The sequence below is a fragment of the Amborella trichopoda genome, chromosome 2, assembly GCF_054954075.1.
Source record: "Amborella trichopoda isolate Santa Cruz 75 chromosome 2, AtrichopodaSantaCruz75HAP2 v2.0, whole genome shotgun sequence".
In the NCBI taxonomy this organism is placed as follows: Eukaryota; Viridiplantae; Streptophyta; class Magnoliopsida; order Amborellales; family Amborellaceae; genus Amborella; species Amborella trichopoda.
The window spans coordinates 51,911,378-51,929,910 of NC_142337.1; the positions used below are offsets into that span (position 1 = coordinate 51,911,378).

Below are 18,533 nucleotides of genomic sequence, written 5' to 3' on the forward strand. Positions count from 1 at the left end.
TGGTTCAACTGCCACTGCTATTGCAGCTTGATTATCACACATGATTCTAATAGTTTCATGTTTTAGAGGGTTGAAGTTAAGATGATTCAAGAACTTCTTAATCCAAATGGCTTCTAAAGTTGCGGAACTTAAAGCCATATACTCGACTTCCATGGTAGATAGGGCTACAGTGTCTTGTTTCTTAGTGCGCCAAAAAATGACACCACCCCCATAAAGAAATAGATAAGCCGAAGTGGATCTCGAGTCATCCGGATCTCCTTGATAGTCGAAGTCTGTGTATCCCAAAACTTTAAGCTCACTCACATTGCTATAGGTTAATCCATAATCAAATGTTCCTTTCACATACCTCATGATTCTTTTCACAGCTTTCCAATGTTCTAATCCAGGATCACTTTGGAATCAACCAATCAAGCTTTGAGCAAAAGCTAGATCGGGTCTAGTTCCCATGGTTAAATACATTAGTGATCCTACGGAACTGCAATACGGGATCCTTTCCATCTCATTTCTCTCAAGATCATTGTTTGGTTGCATATTGACATTTACTTTTGCTCTCCTTTCCACAGGTGTATCTACAGGCTTGGATTCACTCATACCAAATCTCTCAAGAACTTTCTTGCAATATATAGATTGAAATAATTGAATAGTGCAAGCTGTTCTATCTCTTATAATATGAATCCCTAACACATATGAAGCCTCTCCCATATCTTTCATATCGAAATTAGCATTGCCTTTATGTCGCTTATATAGTCTAGGGTGCTACTAGCTATTAGAAAGTCATCCACATATAAAGTCATGAAAGTAATGTCAGTCCCATTGGTCTTATGGTATACACAATGGTCATCCTCATTTGGTTTGAATCCATATCTAATCAAAGTTTGGCGGAACTTGAGGAACCATCTTCTTGAAGCTTGTTTGAGACCATAAAGTGATTTGTTAAGTTTGTACACGAACTTTTCCTTCCTTACACTACAAAACCCTCGGGGTTGGTTCATGTATATATCCTCTTCTAGGTCACCATTTAAGAAGGCAGTTTTCACATCCATTTGATGCAATTCTAGGTCAAGGTAGGATGCTATGGATATTATCATCCTAATGGAAGACATTTTGGCAACAGGTGAGTAGGTGTCAAAATAATCTACCCCTTCCTTTTGAGTAAAACCTTTTGCTACAAGTCTTGCCTTGTATTTTTCAATACACCCTTCGGAGTTAAGTTTCTTTTTGCATATCCACTTACATCCAATGGATCTAAGGTTAGGTGGTAATCAGACTAACTCCCATACATGGTACTTTATGATTGAATTTATCTCATCTTGCATGGCATCCTTCCATAACTTATTATCCGGACAAGACATAACATGTAAGTTAGAATAAGGTTACATCATCAGGTTCTTCACTAATCCTCTCATAGTCCTCCTCAAGGTAAGTGAAAAAGGTAGGTGCTCTCTTTATTCTCTCACTTCGCCTAAGTAGGAAGGATTCAATTTCTTTGTTAGGCTGAAGCTCATGGAAGTCTACTCTCTTTTGGGTTAATTCTCTCTCAAGGAATTCATCTTCAAGGAAATGGGTGTCAAGGCTTTCAATCACATTACGATTCAAGAGGTTATAAAACTTAAAACCCTTCTCATGACTTGGGTATCCTATGAAAACATATTTTATGGTTTTAGGATCAAGTTTGGACCTATTTTGAGATGGTATGAGAACATGGACTGCACATCCCCAAACCTTGAGGTGCTTTATTAAGGGAGGGCGGCCCATGAAGAGTTCGTAAGGAGTTGATTGCCTTGCTTTAGTGGGAGTCCGATTAAGGACATATGTGGCGGTTAGAATCGCCTCCCCCCAAAACTAGTATGATGATGTCAAAACCGGTTCACTAATCGGTTCTATCAGAGAACCGGTACGAACCATGTAGAACTGGCCGGATCCCCTTTTTTCAGCAAATCCAAGACGGCTCTCCCAAAACTCGATCCGAATCAATCGAATCCGGATCGGATCAACGAGTTTTTAAACCTTGTTATTAACATTTAGACTCAAGTATCAAATGCTTCTTCGCACGGCAATCTATCACATATAACTCTGTCCACGACGAGTTCCCCTAGCCAGCATGATTCCCGATTGTTGATCCTTCAAGTAAACAAAATCGGGAGTAAATAGACAGTAAATCCCATTATCACACGATACTTGGGAAACAAAAATCAAATTGTCTAAGATGTGGAACAAGGAAAACATGATTTAAGTTAATAGAACCAAAGAAGACTCAACTGTGACATTACCTACATGTGTGATGTCGAGGGAGGACCCATCACCAATTATAATAGAACTAAAAGGATCAAGGGAAGAAAACATACGAAGATCTCCAGAAACATTGTTGGCAACCCCACTTATCACCAATTCATGCTCCATCAACAGGAGAAGTAATGGCAGGAGATTCCTTAGAATTATTTAATGTTGCACCTGTACTCCGAGTGTTAGCTAAGGCAGTAATTTGATTTCCTCCTTGTTTAATTTTATTTCCATTTCCGTTAAGAGTATGAAAGAGAGCTCGACTAGCACCATAGAAGTGCTTGCCACCATGCCCATTTTTGCCACCTCAACCCCCATGGCCTCTATTATTTCCTCGAAAATTATTACATTGCTCATGTTAGTAACAAGGACATCAAGGTCCTCATATCTACGAGACAAGTTTTGTGCCTCTTTCCGAAAGAACAATGCCTCATGTTGTCCAAAATGAGTCGAAGGTTGGTAAAAGAAGGGAGATAATCCCTTGCCATCAAGTTAGTGATAAAACTTCTATAGTCTTCACCCAGCCCTTGTAGTACACATTGCATCTTGTTTTATCTTCAACTGACTGCTGAATAATTTCAGATTGATAGCATATTCCCTTGTCTTGTTATAAAATTTAGATGCTGACATCTTCCCCTCCTTACATCATTGAAGTTCAGATTCTAATTGCATAACACGAGCCTCTGATTCCTGAGAGTAGGACTCATTGAGAACTGTCCTAAGATCACATGGTCTAGGTAGCTTCACCACTTGAGCCAAAATTCTTTCAGACAAGGTTGAATTAATCCAGCCAATAAGATTTTGATCTTTAGCAAGCCATTCTTCTTAGGCTGGATTGACCACTGTAGCGATCTCTTTCTTTTCATCCGAATTTGTACTTTCTTGAACAATGTAATCTGGTTGTGGCCTAGTAGATCCATCGAAATGGCAATAGAGGCATTGACCTCTAATGAAGGGAACAACAGTTCATTTCCAAACTATAAAATTATCAAATTTAAGTTTGTCGGTGACATATTGAGGATTTGGGAATAAAAAGGCTCGAATTACAGTCGCACCAGATCTGGAAAAGGGAGACTAAGAGGAGGTCTATACAGAATAAGAAAATCTAGAGATAGACTACGAGAGTATAAAAAGGGGTTGGCATGGAATGCAAGAAATAGAGCAGACGAGAGGAAGGCAGTTAGGATTTTAAAAGAAAGAACAGTAGCGTGAACACTGACATGAACAGTAGCATGAACGGTAACATGAACTGCAGTAAGAACAGCAACAGTTAGGGTTTCGAAAGAAAGAACAGTAGCACGAACAGTGATGTGAACAGTAGCATGAACAGTAACATGACCTATAACATAAATAGTAGGTGAAATATGAGGGCTTAGGAAAGAAGGATGGAATGATTAAAGAGGGTAAAGATGAAGAAAGAAATATTGAGGTTTAGAAGAGGAAGAGATAATGAATATTCAAGAATAACGAAAATACAGTTTGATAATGAATATTCCAGTTGCTAGCATTGATACACTCATTTGAAATGAGAGCCTGTTCCAAAATCTGGCGATCTAAGACATAAGAACCTTGGGGGAGGGGGGGGATAGCATGCTTTAGCACCTGATGAAGGCTGGAGGGCAGTACTTTAAATAGGATTTCCTATGAGCTAATTGAGAAGACTAATCAACCTAAAATATTTTAGCTCTTATTCCCTCCAGCTTAGGAACCAGGGCAAAATTGGAATTTAACCCCCCATAAATGACACCGCTATAATAAAAATCCAAGAGAAAGGCAAGAACAGTTATGCCCCCAAAATTATGAAGTAGGGCCACTGGGATCGCTTCTTGGCCTAAGGCCTTGTCGTGGCCAAGTCCTATCGTCACCCTATATAGGTGCAATTTAGGTAAAAGGATTTCCTTGCCAGTCCTAGGCAAGGTTTGGAAATTTAGACTGACAATCCTTCGCCTAACTTGATGCTGGACAAAGAATAAGTATGGGTTTATGACCATATTGATTTCAAGTGGCTCATTGCAGATCCTTTCACTGTATTTTGATCTGGAGGAAAGTGTCAGATCTTCTGCATCAATTTGTGATCTTATGGAGAAGGCCATATTCAGGAAACCTTCATTGAGCCATCCAATCATAGATCTTTGGTGCCCATGGAACTCTTATTTGAGATAGAGATAGAGATAGAGAGATAGAGAGAGAGAGAGAGAGAGAGAGAGAGAGGGGGGGGTTGGGGGGTTTCGTGAAACAGTGTCGTGGTAACATTTCGAAACCATGTTACAGAACTTGGTTGAACCCAAGTTTTAAATATATACACATTTCATCCCAATAAACAATATCAGAAAACAAAATAAACACACCTTAGAAAGTGGTTTTTTTGACACAATGAATGTAGGATGGCCATTTAATGGGAAGGTTCAATATAGGCCTTGAGGGAATTTTGTTGACCTAAAAAGTGCTTTAAAATGGGGCCGCATCAGGCGCTATGCGGCCTAAGGTCCATTGCCTCAGGCCACATATGCACATTTTAGGGATATGAGGCGCAAGGCGCATCTCGGCACATGCGTCACACATGCGTCACACATGCGGGCACATAGCACCTGCATACACCGCCCATGCAATTTAACAGCCACAGTGGTATCAGTTTTATCATCAAAAACAGTAAAAAAAATGGCCGAAATTTTGTTTTGTTTGAAATCGTCGGATTGCTCTAGATCTTGGTTGGGTTGTCGATTGGGATTAGCTTGGGCGTTGATTTGAAGAAGTTTGGGTATAGATTCTCCAACACATTCAGGGTTTCAAGGGCTGAGAAGATATCGAAAAAAAAAATTGATTAATCAGTAGGTTTTCATTTCCTAACCCTTTTTTTGGGGGCAATGTCTTCACAATCTTCGAGTAACCAAGATCCGGCTTGGAATTATGCAAAAGTGAAAAATCCAAAAGATACAAATTGTGTTATTTGTACTCTTTGTGGAAATACTTATATGGGTGGTATTTCCCGACAAAAAGAACACCTAGCCGATATTAGAGAATGTTAGAGCATGCTCACAAGCAACCAAAGAGGTTAAAAGGGAGATTAGAGAATACATGGATAGCTTAAAAAACAAAAAGAAAAAAAGAAAATGAAACAAATAGATATTAACAGTTGAAATTCAATTATTTGATGTTGATGAAGATGATGAAGATTTATCAGAAGTTGGTATGAGGCAAAGGGTGACTCTAACGAAGAGCATTATAAATATTGGTGGTAGTGTTTCACAAAAAAGACTTCTCCATAAGGGGCCAATGGATGCATTTTGCACCTCTAACTTCGAAATTGTGGGTCGAGAGAGGAGGAAAAAAAAACATACCACAATTGAAAATCAATACAAGAAAGAAGAGAGGAAGAAAGTATGTTACGTACATTACAAAATGGTTTTATGTGGCCAGTATTCTTTTCAATACTACAATCCTCAATTATTTTACATATCTAGTCCAGGTAATTGGGCAATTTAGCCCAGGGCTTAAGCCTCCTATATTACATGTGCTTAGGAAGCTTCTTTTGAAGGATGTTGTGTCTAATGTTAATAAAAAATTTATTTCACAAAGACAAGGGTGGGAGAAATATGGATGAGCATCATGTGTGATGGATGGTCTAATCGAATGTTTAGGGAATTCCTTAATTTTTTTTGTTAAGTCTACTGATGCATCAGGCAAGTCACACAATGCTAGATAGTTACGTGACTTGGTAGATGAGATTGTAGAATTTGTTGGAGAGGAACATGTGGTACAAATTGTCATTGACAATGGTGCCAATTACACTGCAGTTGCGCATCTTTTGACTGAAGAGGAGGTTTATGTTTTGGACTCCTTACACAGCTCATTGAGTTAATCTCATGCTTAAGGAAATGGGTATGACATCCACATTTAATGGGGTGATGGCCAAAGCCATGTTTGTTGTTGAATTTATCTATAATCATACCATAGTCCTTAGCATGATGAGGGGTTTTTACAAAGAAGAGAGAGATAGTGAGACCAGGTGTCACTAAATTTGCCACATCATTTCTCACTATTTGAAGCCATGCAAGCATAGAAATGCCTTAAAGACCGTGTTTACTTCAGAGCAATAGAATAAAAGCAAGTGGTCAAAGCATCGAGACGGGAGAAAGGCTGAGCAAATTATTCTCAATACATCTTTTTGGGACCAGATCCATTATGCATCGCTGTTTCTCGTCCTTTAATGAAAGTTCTTCACTTGGTTGATGGTGCAGTGAAGCCCGTCATGGGCTACATACATGAGGCAATACTAAAGCAAGAGAAGAGATAAAAAAGGTTCTAAAGGATGATAAAAAAGGTTCTATATTTGAAATTGCTTATAGGAGATAGATAACCAGCTTCATAAGCGCCTCCATGCAGCCAGCTACTTTCTGAATCCATCTCTTCACTACAAGCATCCATTCATTGAGTTTGATCGTACAATAAATGGAGGGTTCTTAAAGGTACTTGAGAGGTTAGTCACTGACCCAGCGATCCAAGATGATATCCAAAGCCATAAATTGATCAAGTTGAAGTGTGCATTGGAAAATTTTGGGCGAGACATCCCTATTCGAACAAGAACACTACAGATCCAGGTAATCAAAAAGGTGAAAAGTACCTTTTTCGACTTCGCTTTACAGTTTTTTACTTGTATAGATCCATTGTATAAATACAACTATACAATCTAAATTCTAAAATATTATGCAGCTACATGGTGGTCATCATATGGAAAAGAGACACCGAATCTACAACGTCTCATTATTCGAGTGTTGAGTCTCACATGTAGTTCATCTGGTGGCGAACACAATTAGAGTGCATTTGAGCATGTAAGTCCTTAATTCCTATTTTTTGGATTAAATTTTCAATTTTTTGAAATCTAAGATGAGTAGAAAGTAGAAACTAGAAACTAGAAAATAATAGTTGTCCCTTTTGTTTGTTTCCTTGTTTTGCACCACAGCTCCATACCAAAAAAAGAAATAGGTTGGAGCATAAGAAATGAATAATCTAGTTTATGTGCGATATAATGAGCGCCTCAGGGAGAGGTACATAAAACGCATGGATCTCAACCCAATTCAATTGTATGAACCTGATGGTGAGGGCACAAGTGAGTACTCTATGGATCTAGGAGCAGAGCGTGCATGTGAGGGGTGAGTATCTTACTTGGTACGATGTCGAGCTAGCCACAGGTGTTGAAGAAGAAGTATGGCCTAACAGTAAAAACACAAAAGAAAAAAGGAGGGTCGAGTTGCATATCAGTTCCATAGGTCGAGGAGGAGGAAGCTGACTTAGGAGAACGAGGAAGACAAAGTAGATATGGAGACCACCAAGAACAAGGAAGACGAAATACAGGTGGAGGCCGTTAAGGATGATATTGATGATGATGATGATGATGCCTCTATATACTCACACTCAGATATTAAAGATACACATGCACATGGAGACTCCCTACATGACTTGTCTGATTGAGATTTGAGATTTGAGATTTGAGATTTGAGATTGATACTTGAGATTCTATTGTCTTCTATGTTTTGTCTTGGCTCTTGAACTCTTCATAGACTTTTGGTGGTGGTATGTATCTTTCGAGTTTGCAACTTTAAAGTTTGCAATCGAAATTATGTCTTTTGGATGTTTATGACAATATGATGTCTTCTAATGTCTTCTATAGAGTTACTTTCAAGTTTCTAGTTTCTAATGTCTTCCATCAGGGGATTCAAAGTCTCTGACAGCTGATAATATTGAAGTTCATGAATAAATTAAATACCTACTATCACATAAATCACTTCCATATTTTTTTTCCATGCATTAACCTATTTTTTATTTATTTTTATTTTTTATTTTTATTGACCACAATGGGGTGATGTGTCCGCATCTAGACCACATCGAGCCACATCGCCGCACGGTCCCCCGACCGAATCGGGTCCGCATCCTGCATTTTACAATGCTAAATGAAACATGATGAATTTATAAACTTTTTTACTGTGTGAGTATGCCAAGCTTATTGTAAAATGGTTATAACTATAAAAGTACTTCATTCCAATCATGGTGCTGAATTTGTTTCTAATCATCTTGGAGGATATATGAGCGATCAAGGTTTAGAGTGCCAAACATGTCCTTATACACGTCAGCAAAATGGAGTCACTAAGAGAAATATTGACACTTGTTGGAAGTTAATCGATCCCTCTAGCATGGAATGGAAGTCCCAAAAATTTTATTGTCTAAAGTTTTCCTTGGTGCTTCCTTCTTGACAAATTGTAAGCCATCAAGGATCTTTTAGAGCAAGTCTCCTATCCAAACTCTTCCACCTAATTTCACTTTGTTTCCATGTCTACCAAAGTTTTTGGTCGTGCATTTTGTTTAGTTCTAGGTCTTAAGAGAGAAGAACTTGATCCTAAAGCCATTAAGTGTCTTTTCTTACGATATCCAGCTAATCAAAAAGGCTTCAAATGTTAGTATCCTATTAATTAATTTCATTCTGTCACAATGGATATCACCCTCTTGGAATCCATCCAATCTTTGTCTCCTTTGCAGGATAACAATACTCTCTTCAGAGGAAGAAGAATAGACAAGAAGAGAGCAATTCAGCATCACCGCCTCTTCCTCTATCTTTTCCAACCCCAGTCATTTATGAAATTTCTTAATATAAAGATGGAAATGCCCCTATTAAAACCAAGGAAATGAAGGAATATGTTCAAAGAAGGGAGTTAGTACAACCTGAAATTCAGAACAATCATCACTTAAGCATCAGCTCAGAACAAGATACTAGCCTTGACTCAAATAATCTTCCTTATCCGACTATTTCCTCAGATTTACACAAAAGAAGTCTATATGGCCATGCCTCTAGGATTTCAACTTCAAGGGGAAACAGGAAAGGTGTTCATATTGAAAAACTGCAACATATAAACTTGAACTATAATCCAGATCTTGATTTGAGAAATTCAGTGAAACCTTGTCGAAGATTGTGCTCAGAACGAGTCAAGCCAATCATACACTATTTATGAGAAGAATTTGTTTTGGGATTTTAACACTCATAGTGTATGTGAATGATATTGCAGTGACATGAGATAACTTAGAAGATAACAAAATCCTAAGTGCTACCTGAGTGAAGTGTTGGACATAAAAGATTTAAGCCCACTCGGATATTTTCTGGGTATTGAAGTAGCGAAGTCAAAGAACGGAATAGTTACGTTTCAAAGGAATTATGTCCTGGACCTATTATAACAAATTGAAACATTGAGAGCAAGACCAATGGACATCATATAGAAGCGGATCATAGGCTCCATTCAAAGATGGGAGAGTTACTAAAGGAGTCGAGTCAAAACCAGTGGCTAGTGAGCAAGCTTACATATTGTACAATTACATGAATTAATATATCTTAGTTAGTGTAGTTCGTGAATTCATGCATGCCCCATTGAAACCTCACTAAGATGTTTATCCTATCCTAAAGCATCTCAAGTCACCTCCAAGGAGAGGGCTGTTAATGACAGATCATTGTCACATGGGTGTTGCAATCTATATTGATGCAGATTGAGCTAGTTCCCAAACTGATAGAAGTTCAACTACAGGTTATTGTACTTTGTTGGTAGAAATTTAGTACAGAATGCAGTGGATCAACTGCAAAAGCAGAATGCAGTGGATCAATGTTCAATAAGTCGGAGGCGCCCGCCTAGGCAGTGGGGGGGCTGGGCCGCCTCGGCTGGGGCCTAGACCCAAAAAAAAACCGACGATGTTTTTAAAAAAAAAATTGGATCCCCCACACCTCCCCCAATTTTATTATATAAAAAATTGTATGTTTTATTGTTTAATAAATAAGTTTTGTATGTACTGGCTTCGTATTACAACCAGGAAGTGACTTTGACCCTTTAATGTATTGTCCTTTTATTAATCCCAAAATAAATTTAGGTAAAACATACACATCAAAATTGCAATGATATAACATAATATCGAAAAAGAATATCACACATACAATTATTTAATATGCATTAAGAAAATATTAAACTAACTAATAAATAATTATGCTTTATGAATCATACATCGAGAGAACACATTACACATACAATTCTTTAATAAGAAATTAAGAATTAAACAATTATTAAACTAACTAATAAAACAATAATCCAAATAGACAATAACATATCAAATATATATCACAAAATATCAAAGAAAAAATACAAATAGCAAAAAATAACATCATTAAACAATAGATATTAAGGAAAAAAAAAAAAGGATCTAATAAAAACTATTGAAATAGACCAACTTTCTTGAAGTGGACTTGATTTCGGGCCAAACCGAAATGTTTGGGATCCCAAATCTCCTCTTTTACAATCCCCATAAGCCTCAAAAAGATTGGGGTTGAATATCTTTTAATATCATGACCATTCAAGGATTTCAAAAAAAAAATTCGATCTCTCAAAAAAATCTTCAAATCTAGTTTTTTTCAAGTTGTTTCTTACTCTAAAGTTAACTAAAATTGTTTTTTGGGGCAAGAATGACCCCCCAAACCCTTATCCCCCTTTTAAGGGAGTAAAATGACTTGTTTTGCCCCCTCCCAAAAAAAAATTCACCATACTCCTGCAAGCCGCCTAAGCGGGCACCTTTTACCGCCTTTTCGACCGCCTAATTGGCCGCCCGACCGCCGAGGCGAGCACCTAGTTCTAGCGCCTAGCAGTGACTGCCTTAAGAACACCTAGGCGTTTTCTCCAGAAAGCCGCCTAGGCGGTCAAGCGGCCGACTTTTTTAACATTGCAGTGGATCAAGTGCTAAAGCAGAATATGAGGCTAGGGTGCATGTTACTTGTGAAATTATGTGGGTTAGAACTATATTGGCTGATCTGGGAATGAAAGTTCAGCTACAAATGACCCCTCATTGTGGTAATCAAGCAGCCATCCACATTTCTGAGAGCCCCATATTCACGAGTGACCAGAGTATATTGAGGTGGATTGTCATTTCAAAAGGGAAAATGTAACATTTGGAATTATTTATACTCCTCATGTGAATAAAGAGATGAGCTAGCAAATATCTTGGCAAAAGTAGTCGCATGTAATAGACTATAGGATATAGTTGTCAAGCTAGGCATGATTAATATCCATGCTCCAGTTTGAGGGGCTGTGTTGAAAGTGCAATGGCAAGTTAGGGGTATAAATGGGATACATTATTTATTATTGATATAATTTGGGTTCTTTATTTAAACTAAGATATAATTTTTGTTTTGTTTCCATGTCAATTATATGTAAGTGTGACTAGTCTAACTCAACCCACACATTTTGGTTTAATTCTCTCACATGCCACCTCCCCCTCTTCTTGTTCTCTGTCTTCTCCACTTCTCTTCTTATTCCTTCTCTCTTATTTATTGATCTTAAACTTACAGATTAAGACCAAGATCTAGTTTGTTTTTCAAACTCAAGGAGCTCCATCTCTTACAATTGTTTAATAATCTATTTCAAAACTGAAAATTCATCCTCCCATAAAGCCCCTTCAAAAAAACCATCTAGAGCTCCTAATCAAGTTTTCTTTTTGTGGAAAATAGAAAGCCAACTTATTGGTCAACTTAGTGGGGAAAGAATCCTATCCATGCAAACCCCAAAAGCCCGTGCACCACTTCTCCAAGATGCATGCTCCTAATGCTTCAACACAATTCCCTAAGATGCATGCTCCCAATGCTTCAGCACATCTCCGAGCTGGGCTCGGGCCGTAACTTTGAGGCTAAGCCCGGTTTGGGCCAGGCTTTGGTGCGCCTGGTGTCTTTTCGAGCCGGGCGCCAACTAACCCAAAAATGGCCCAGGCCAGCCCGAACTTTCATAGCTTTTAATTTAAAATAAAAAATTCCTATATATTTATTAAAGCCCCAGCCCGAGACGATTTTTCAGACTTGGGTCTCGTATGCAACATCCCGGGACGGAGCAGAGCCATGCTTGATATCTAATTTTTTGGCTCCTAACTGGTCAGGCCTACCTTACATGAATTCAAGCGTAATCGGGCCCGGCCCGTTAATAGCCCAACCCAAAAGTATGCACCCAAGAAATGCATGTATTGTTTCAAAAGTAAGCATGCATACACATACTAAAATTCCTAGAAATAATTCAAGTTTGGGAGCTGCACGTCAAGGATTCTGATAAATGGTTTGATTTTGAACAACGCCCTTCAATACTGCCTCCAAACTAATCTATATGTCCTAAATCTAGGGACCTATATGATAAACATACCAACAAATCATAAAGGTCCTCTGACTCTCTTCATTTTCAACATTTGGAAGAAACACAAGGCACTATACAATCTCATTTGCTTTTTTCTTTATTTCTTTTTTTGACAATCCATTTTAAAAAAAATGTAGTAAAAGTTGTGTTAATTTCTTTTCTTTTTTTTTTCTTTTTTTTTTTTATTTTTTATTTTTTTGGTTTGTTTGGGTGAACTAGTGATAGGACTCAATCCTTGGACATTGTCCTGCAGCTCCTTCCCTCTCAACCACCGAACCAAGCAATCAAACCCAGTGGTGATTTTTCCATTATACAATTATGTGTGCATGCGATGATGATTAACTTTACTTCATTGAAGAAATGTTTTAAAACTCACAAAATCCAACTCAAACTCAGCCAAGTTACTCGGGCCTAGCAAAGTGCCCTGTCCAAGTGGAAACCTCGAGACTCGCTAAGTCTCAACAGGGCACGAGGTTTCTGTGTTATTCTTTTAAAGACTAGGCCATGTCCGAATTGTACTAGACTACACCAAGCCTGCTGACTAGGACTACAGCCCCACCCAAATCCATACATGAGTCTAAATTATAAACATCATCATCATCATCATCATCAAAGCCTTTTCCAACTAATTGGGGTCAGCTACATGAATCCTGGTCACTGTAGCCAACCCCAATTAGTTAGGCCAAGACTTTGATGATGATGATATTTACAATATAGACTCGTGCATGGAACTGGGTGGAGCCGTGGTCCTAGTCAGTGGGCCTAGCTCAATCCAGTGCAAGTCGGCCATGGCCTAGTCTTAGTTATAAACACTACATTGAAATATATGAGATGTATCATAGTTGCTAAAGTCTCCTGACCTAGGTAGCAATTACGTTCCAAAATCTCACTTTGATGCCCACTGTTAGGGATCTCAATCCCCACTGTTAGGGATCTTGATTCTCACCTTAAAGACCAAGAAGATGACCAAACAGATGATTTTCTCTATTTATAGCCAAGTACCAATGAAACTACACTTTTAATATAGTTGCATTGTTTGTTATATATAATGCGATCCCTTGCTTTAAAGAATAAGAATATAATATTTAAGGTTGGGAGCAGGATGAAAAGGTTTGGATTGAAATCCCAAAAGGTCAGGATCAAGATCCTTAAAAGGTTGGGATTGAGATGCCTAACATTTGAGGAGTCCCTAAAATATGCATTGCATGAATGGCACTCCCAAGCATAGGGATTTTCTAGCCTGTCACAACACCACTCTCGATCCCAACAACTGTGAGGTGTACAAGTGAAAAGGTATGAACAGCCTGTAAATCAAATAATTTAACGAAGAGAGTTAAGAGAGGGGAGGCACTCAATTGGTTATAACAACAAGAAATTGAGAACTTGCATGCTCCTTCTCTTCCAAATGAATCAGTTCGCGTGTTGGCGTCACACTACCTATGTATGAAGAAGACCTCGAAATTTGTAAATCCATCAAAAATAATTGACACTAATAATTGACACTAATCTCCATGGACAACCAGATCCTGCTTAAGTCCATGAGAAAACATATGTGAATCCTCTTTTACAAGGGGATTCCATTCTCATTGAAACAAGTGGATGCAAACTAAGAGGGGCCAAGGTCTCCACTTCATTGGAATCACACTGCCCATGGGCACTAAGAGGACCAAGGTCTCCACCTCGTCAGAATCACACTTCCCAAAGGTCAATGCCCACTGGGCCAAAATTACCTCCTTAACTACCATATATGTACGTAAGAACCACATGAATTTTTACGTAGGTAGGGACATGATGTTCAAGCTTTAGCTCATAAAATTGCGACAAATTACACTTAATTTCCAGATATCAGTTGTACTTCCTGCTTTTACTTACTAATGACATAGACAAATTGACTCTTAAATTGCTTGATTGATCTATATGGGATATGGTAAAACCTAAATGTTCTTTTCTTTCATAGATCACCTATGTTTTATTAAGTCACACAAACTTATACAACAAAATCAGAGCAACAAAATGAGAACCAAGGACATGGCAAGACATCATTCCAGTGGCCACAAGCACATGAAACACAGATATTGTTACGATTGTATTTCATGTTGCATTTCATATTGCATTTCATATCTCCCGTTATTTCCCTGGCTCCACTTCTTGCATAAAACGCCCAGTATTTCTCAATCATAATAATATATAGAATACACATTTCTGCACTTTACATAATGTTACTAGGCCTTCAGATTGTATGTCTCAAATTCATGTCTTAAAACATAAATAATTAGAGTGTGCCCATATGGATATTAAAAAATTAGGTACTATTCTTTTGGCTTCTCTTCCAACATCAGTATTAGATAATTGAGTTATTCTATTCCTTGTGACGATAGATTCTCCAATAGTTAAGCAACATTGCTGACAATGAATGTCTCCAATATCCCATTACATAATTTGTTTCATTAGAATCTTTGTCTAAGACAGCACTTCAGGTTTCTCCATTTTCAGCATCTGAATCCAAGATATAATAAAGAGGCTTTCTCTAAACAATGTCTGCATCAAGCGAAGCAAGAAGTTTAGGAAGAAAATACCAAGAGGGGTGACAGTACTTCAATTGGAGAAGGAAAACATTAAGTACAATAAGAACATTGGAAGTTGAAAGAGAACAAAAATTTCCTGAGATATAAAGTGAGATTCGCCACACTTATTCACTCGATAGCACATATAAGGTACATCAATGCACTGGCAACAGAAGTGTACAGTACTTGCAAAACAATAGGAGACCATAACTACCTCTAAAGAGCCTAAATTGGGCACTTCAAGAGCACTTCAAGAGCACTTCCAATCCAAAATTTGGAACTAAAGGCATTTCTTCATAGAATGCCTCAAGTGGAGACTATACATACAGCTAGACTATCTAATGCATGTTTCGAGTACAATCTATTGTCATAAACTAGAGCTCGGTGGAGTCAACCACATGATTAGAACCTCATCATCATCGTCAAAGCCTTTTCCCAACTAATTGGGGTCCTTTTCCCACGTGAATAGAACCTAATTTGAGCATTTCAAGAGCTAATTATATTCTTATTACAAGGCATGTTAACCCGGCTGTCTCCCATTTCATATTGTAGCTACAGTGACAAATTAGATAAAAGAATAGGACACCCACGATACATTATGTGGTTAAATATTGCTTTGACTGAAGGATACATACACTTATAAAGTGTACGCATTTAGTGCTTAATATAACATATGGCATGGGCAAAAAACGGCACTCTAGTAGAGCCGAAGTTGAAATCATTCTTACAAGTGGCAAATCAACATCAGCCAGTCAATATTAATCCCACACATCCACATCTGACACAAATGCACTATATGCCATTTGTGTACATCAATATTAATGTTAAAACTTACAACACATTTATGTGCAGAACAGGTTGTTTCACTAGGTAGACAGCCATTGATTATCTAAGAATCTCTTTCCAAAGCAGAATATAGGGCGCTGTCCTATATGTTTAGAGAATGTATACATAAGAAGATCATTGAATAATCTCTCCATTCACTGGACAACTCCCACAATGTTATTAAGGAATTCATTTATATCTCGTTTAAGTGTCAAATGGAGCTAATATGAATACCATATATGTTGTGTCAAAAGCAGTGTTTCACGATAATACGAAACATTTTAAGAATATATGTAACTACACAAAAAAGAAACTTCAGCCAAGAGAAATCCATGAAACATGCCCACTCAGCATCAGTTTGTAGAGCTCCTCACTAAGTGTGTAACCTAAGATAGCAATTCCTTTCTCGAACAGGTGCTGATGCTAGATGCACATTATTTTATGAGAGAGTAATGGCCAGTAAGAATTTGTAGTTGTTTCACAGAATTACTCCTGACTTATAACAGACTAACAATATTTAAGGTGGAATTAGATTTTTCAAACCAAAAGGCATATTATAACTTATGAGTGTCATTATAAATCTATAAGTCTGTGAAATTAATGAGACCAATAAATATTTTCTAACCATATAACCCATTAAAAAATAAGAACAATCTCAATGCAAAGTTATATTGCTTCCTCTTTGTACACTACTTACATAACCCACACCAACTAATTTTTCTCTTCCTTAGCAGGTCATTCTCCCTCTTCACACACAGCATATTCAATCCATAAAGTCGGTGATTTACATTATCCATTAATCATGTAGAAACTGCATAGATTACTTCCAGATATAGAAACAAGAGGACAAAGCATGCATATAAGTGTATGTAAGAGCTTACTTCAGGATTCAAATCGTTAACTTTTTCAATTGCATCTTCTACATTCCCACACTGCACAGCTTTTTTCACAGCCATTCGGTCCGTTATTGTTGTGAGATCAATATCTGCTATTTATAGCTAAGGATACGATAAAGGCCATGTATAAAGTGTTTTGGGCTTTTGAAACAGAAGCTCTTTTTACCATATTAATCCTGAAGACAATGAGATATTCTTAACAAAGAGCGCACAGAGAATCCCACAAGTTAGCAGAAACAAAATCTAAATGACATATATCATTGTAATGGATGGCACCAAGTTAAAAGTGAAAATCAATCAGGAGAGAGATAAAAGCCAAGAACAAGATAATGATTATGGATACGCTCAGTGCCAGACTCCATTCGAAATTTTTCAGCAGCTTCAACATAACCCTCAGTCACAAGAAAGTTCATAACCAGCTTATTCATGTCTTCTTTTCTGATCTTGGCATCATTAAGCTTTTTCTCCCAATCCTCCCTTGTAATTACTTTCTTCGAAGTAGACTACATAATAAAAACAGCATGATCACTCTGTCGCCTTTTTTTATCAAGAAAGCATGGAATTATGTGCCAGATGAAATAAAACTCAATGTTTCATTGGCCAGCAGCCCATGTTAGGAAACTTAACACGATGGCTGCAGCACTCTAGGGTAGAAAATGTAATAGAGATGGAAAGAGGTCAAGGGATCTTTCCAACTCTATTGCATTTACAAGGAACGATATGACAGTTCGAATAGCGGCTCAATTATATTTAAGGGAAAAGTATGGCTGTTTCAACTCTGTTGCAACATTCAATCTCAAATAACAAAATTCACATCCAAATCTGAAACTCCAAATTTTTTGGTGACTCCAGAAGATCAAACATGGCATTTGAAAGAAACATGAATCCCATATTTCAGTTTCCACCACAGACAGAGATATTTGAATACCATTATTGAAGTTGCAGCGATATAATTGAATGTGTCCTGGAGCGGTAACACCACCAAATCTAGACCTGAATTGCTTCCCGACCTGCCTCAATGAAATTATAACACTTAAAAATAAGATCAGAAGTATTGAACCAGAAAAGAGTTCATGAAATCTCCAACTCATTATATCTCTCAAAATGATACCAACAATAATGCACAAAATGCCAGAAAACCGGGAACAGAAACACATATACCTAGCTTGAGTGATAATCCACCTCTATATCGACCAAGTGTACAGAAGTTCATGCTTGTACAGCCACATCTGCAGAATAATCAAAGAATTTCATCACAAATACCTTTCAAAAAAAGAAAATCATCACAAACTGCCCCAATTTTCACGAACCCTAGAATATGCTGCACCTTTAAAACAACGCCTGGATACCTTTCCCACTATAGAAAACCGAGACTGAGTTAAGAGAAAGCCTTAGGCCTAGATAGGTCCAGGAGAAACAAACTTTGCGCCTCAGAGAGAAAATACATATAGCTCTCAATAGAATGGAGAAAGAAACCTGGAAATCAAGAAACGGACCGATGAAACAGGCAAAACAAACTGTAGATATAAAAATCAGCTCTCTGGATTTTCCGGCTCGTTGTTGTGCTCCAATTTTATAGAGGAAGTGAAATCGAAGCAAGGAGCGATTCCCCCAGCACGCTCACACATGGCAAATGGGGGACCTTGTGCCTTGTACTATTGGAAATGTATATAATAACACCATTTACCTATGGGAAAATTACTAAGGGCAAACCCCGCAATTTCGACTTTCTCCCAAACGTACTTTTGAACTAGGGAAAATTACGTAAATATTTG

General features: G+C 37.8%; 1 protein-coding gene across 12 annotated transcripts in view; it reads right to left on the reverse strand.

The window, feature by feature from the left end:
* Window positions 1–18,300, reverse strand: part of LOC18431548 (protein GID8 homolog) — a 31,646-nt gene extending 13,346 nt beyond the window's left edge. For 2 of the 12 annotated variants that reach the window (XM_011624022.3, XM_088858509.1), the window contains exons 1-5: window positions 18,255–18,300; window positions 17,920–17,987; window positions 17,687–17,768; window positions 17,102–17,261; window positions 16,744–16,850 (exon numbers count right to left, since the gene is read on the reverse strand). In XM_011624022.3, the coding sequence (XP_011622324.1) occupies window positions 16,744–16,850; window positions 17,102–17,261; window positions 17,687–17,689 (270 nt within the window). In that variant the 5' untranslated portion in view covers window positions 17,690–17,768; window positions 17,920–17,987; window positions 18,255–18,300. Of the gene's footprint in view, window positions 1–14,621; window positions 15,012–16,743; window positions 16,851–17,101; window positions 17,262–17,686; window positions 17,769–17,919; window positions 17,988–18,068 lie in introns of those variants that run through there. The other 10 variants (XM_011624019.3, XM_088858507.1, XM_020665527.2 and 7 more) reach the window with 6 other exon arrangements.
* Window positions 18,301–18,533: the final 233 nt, after the last annotated feature.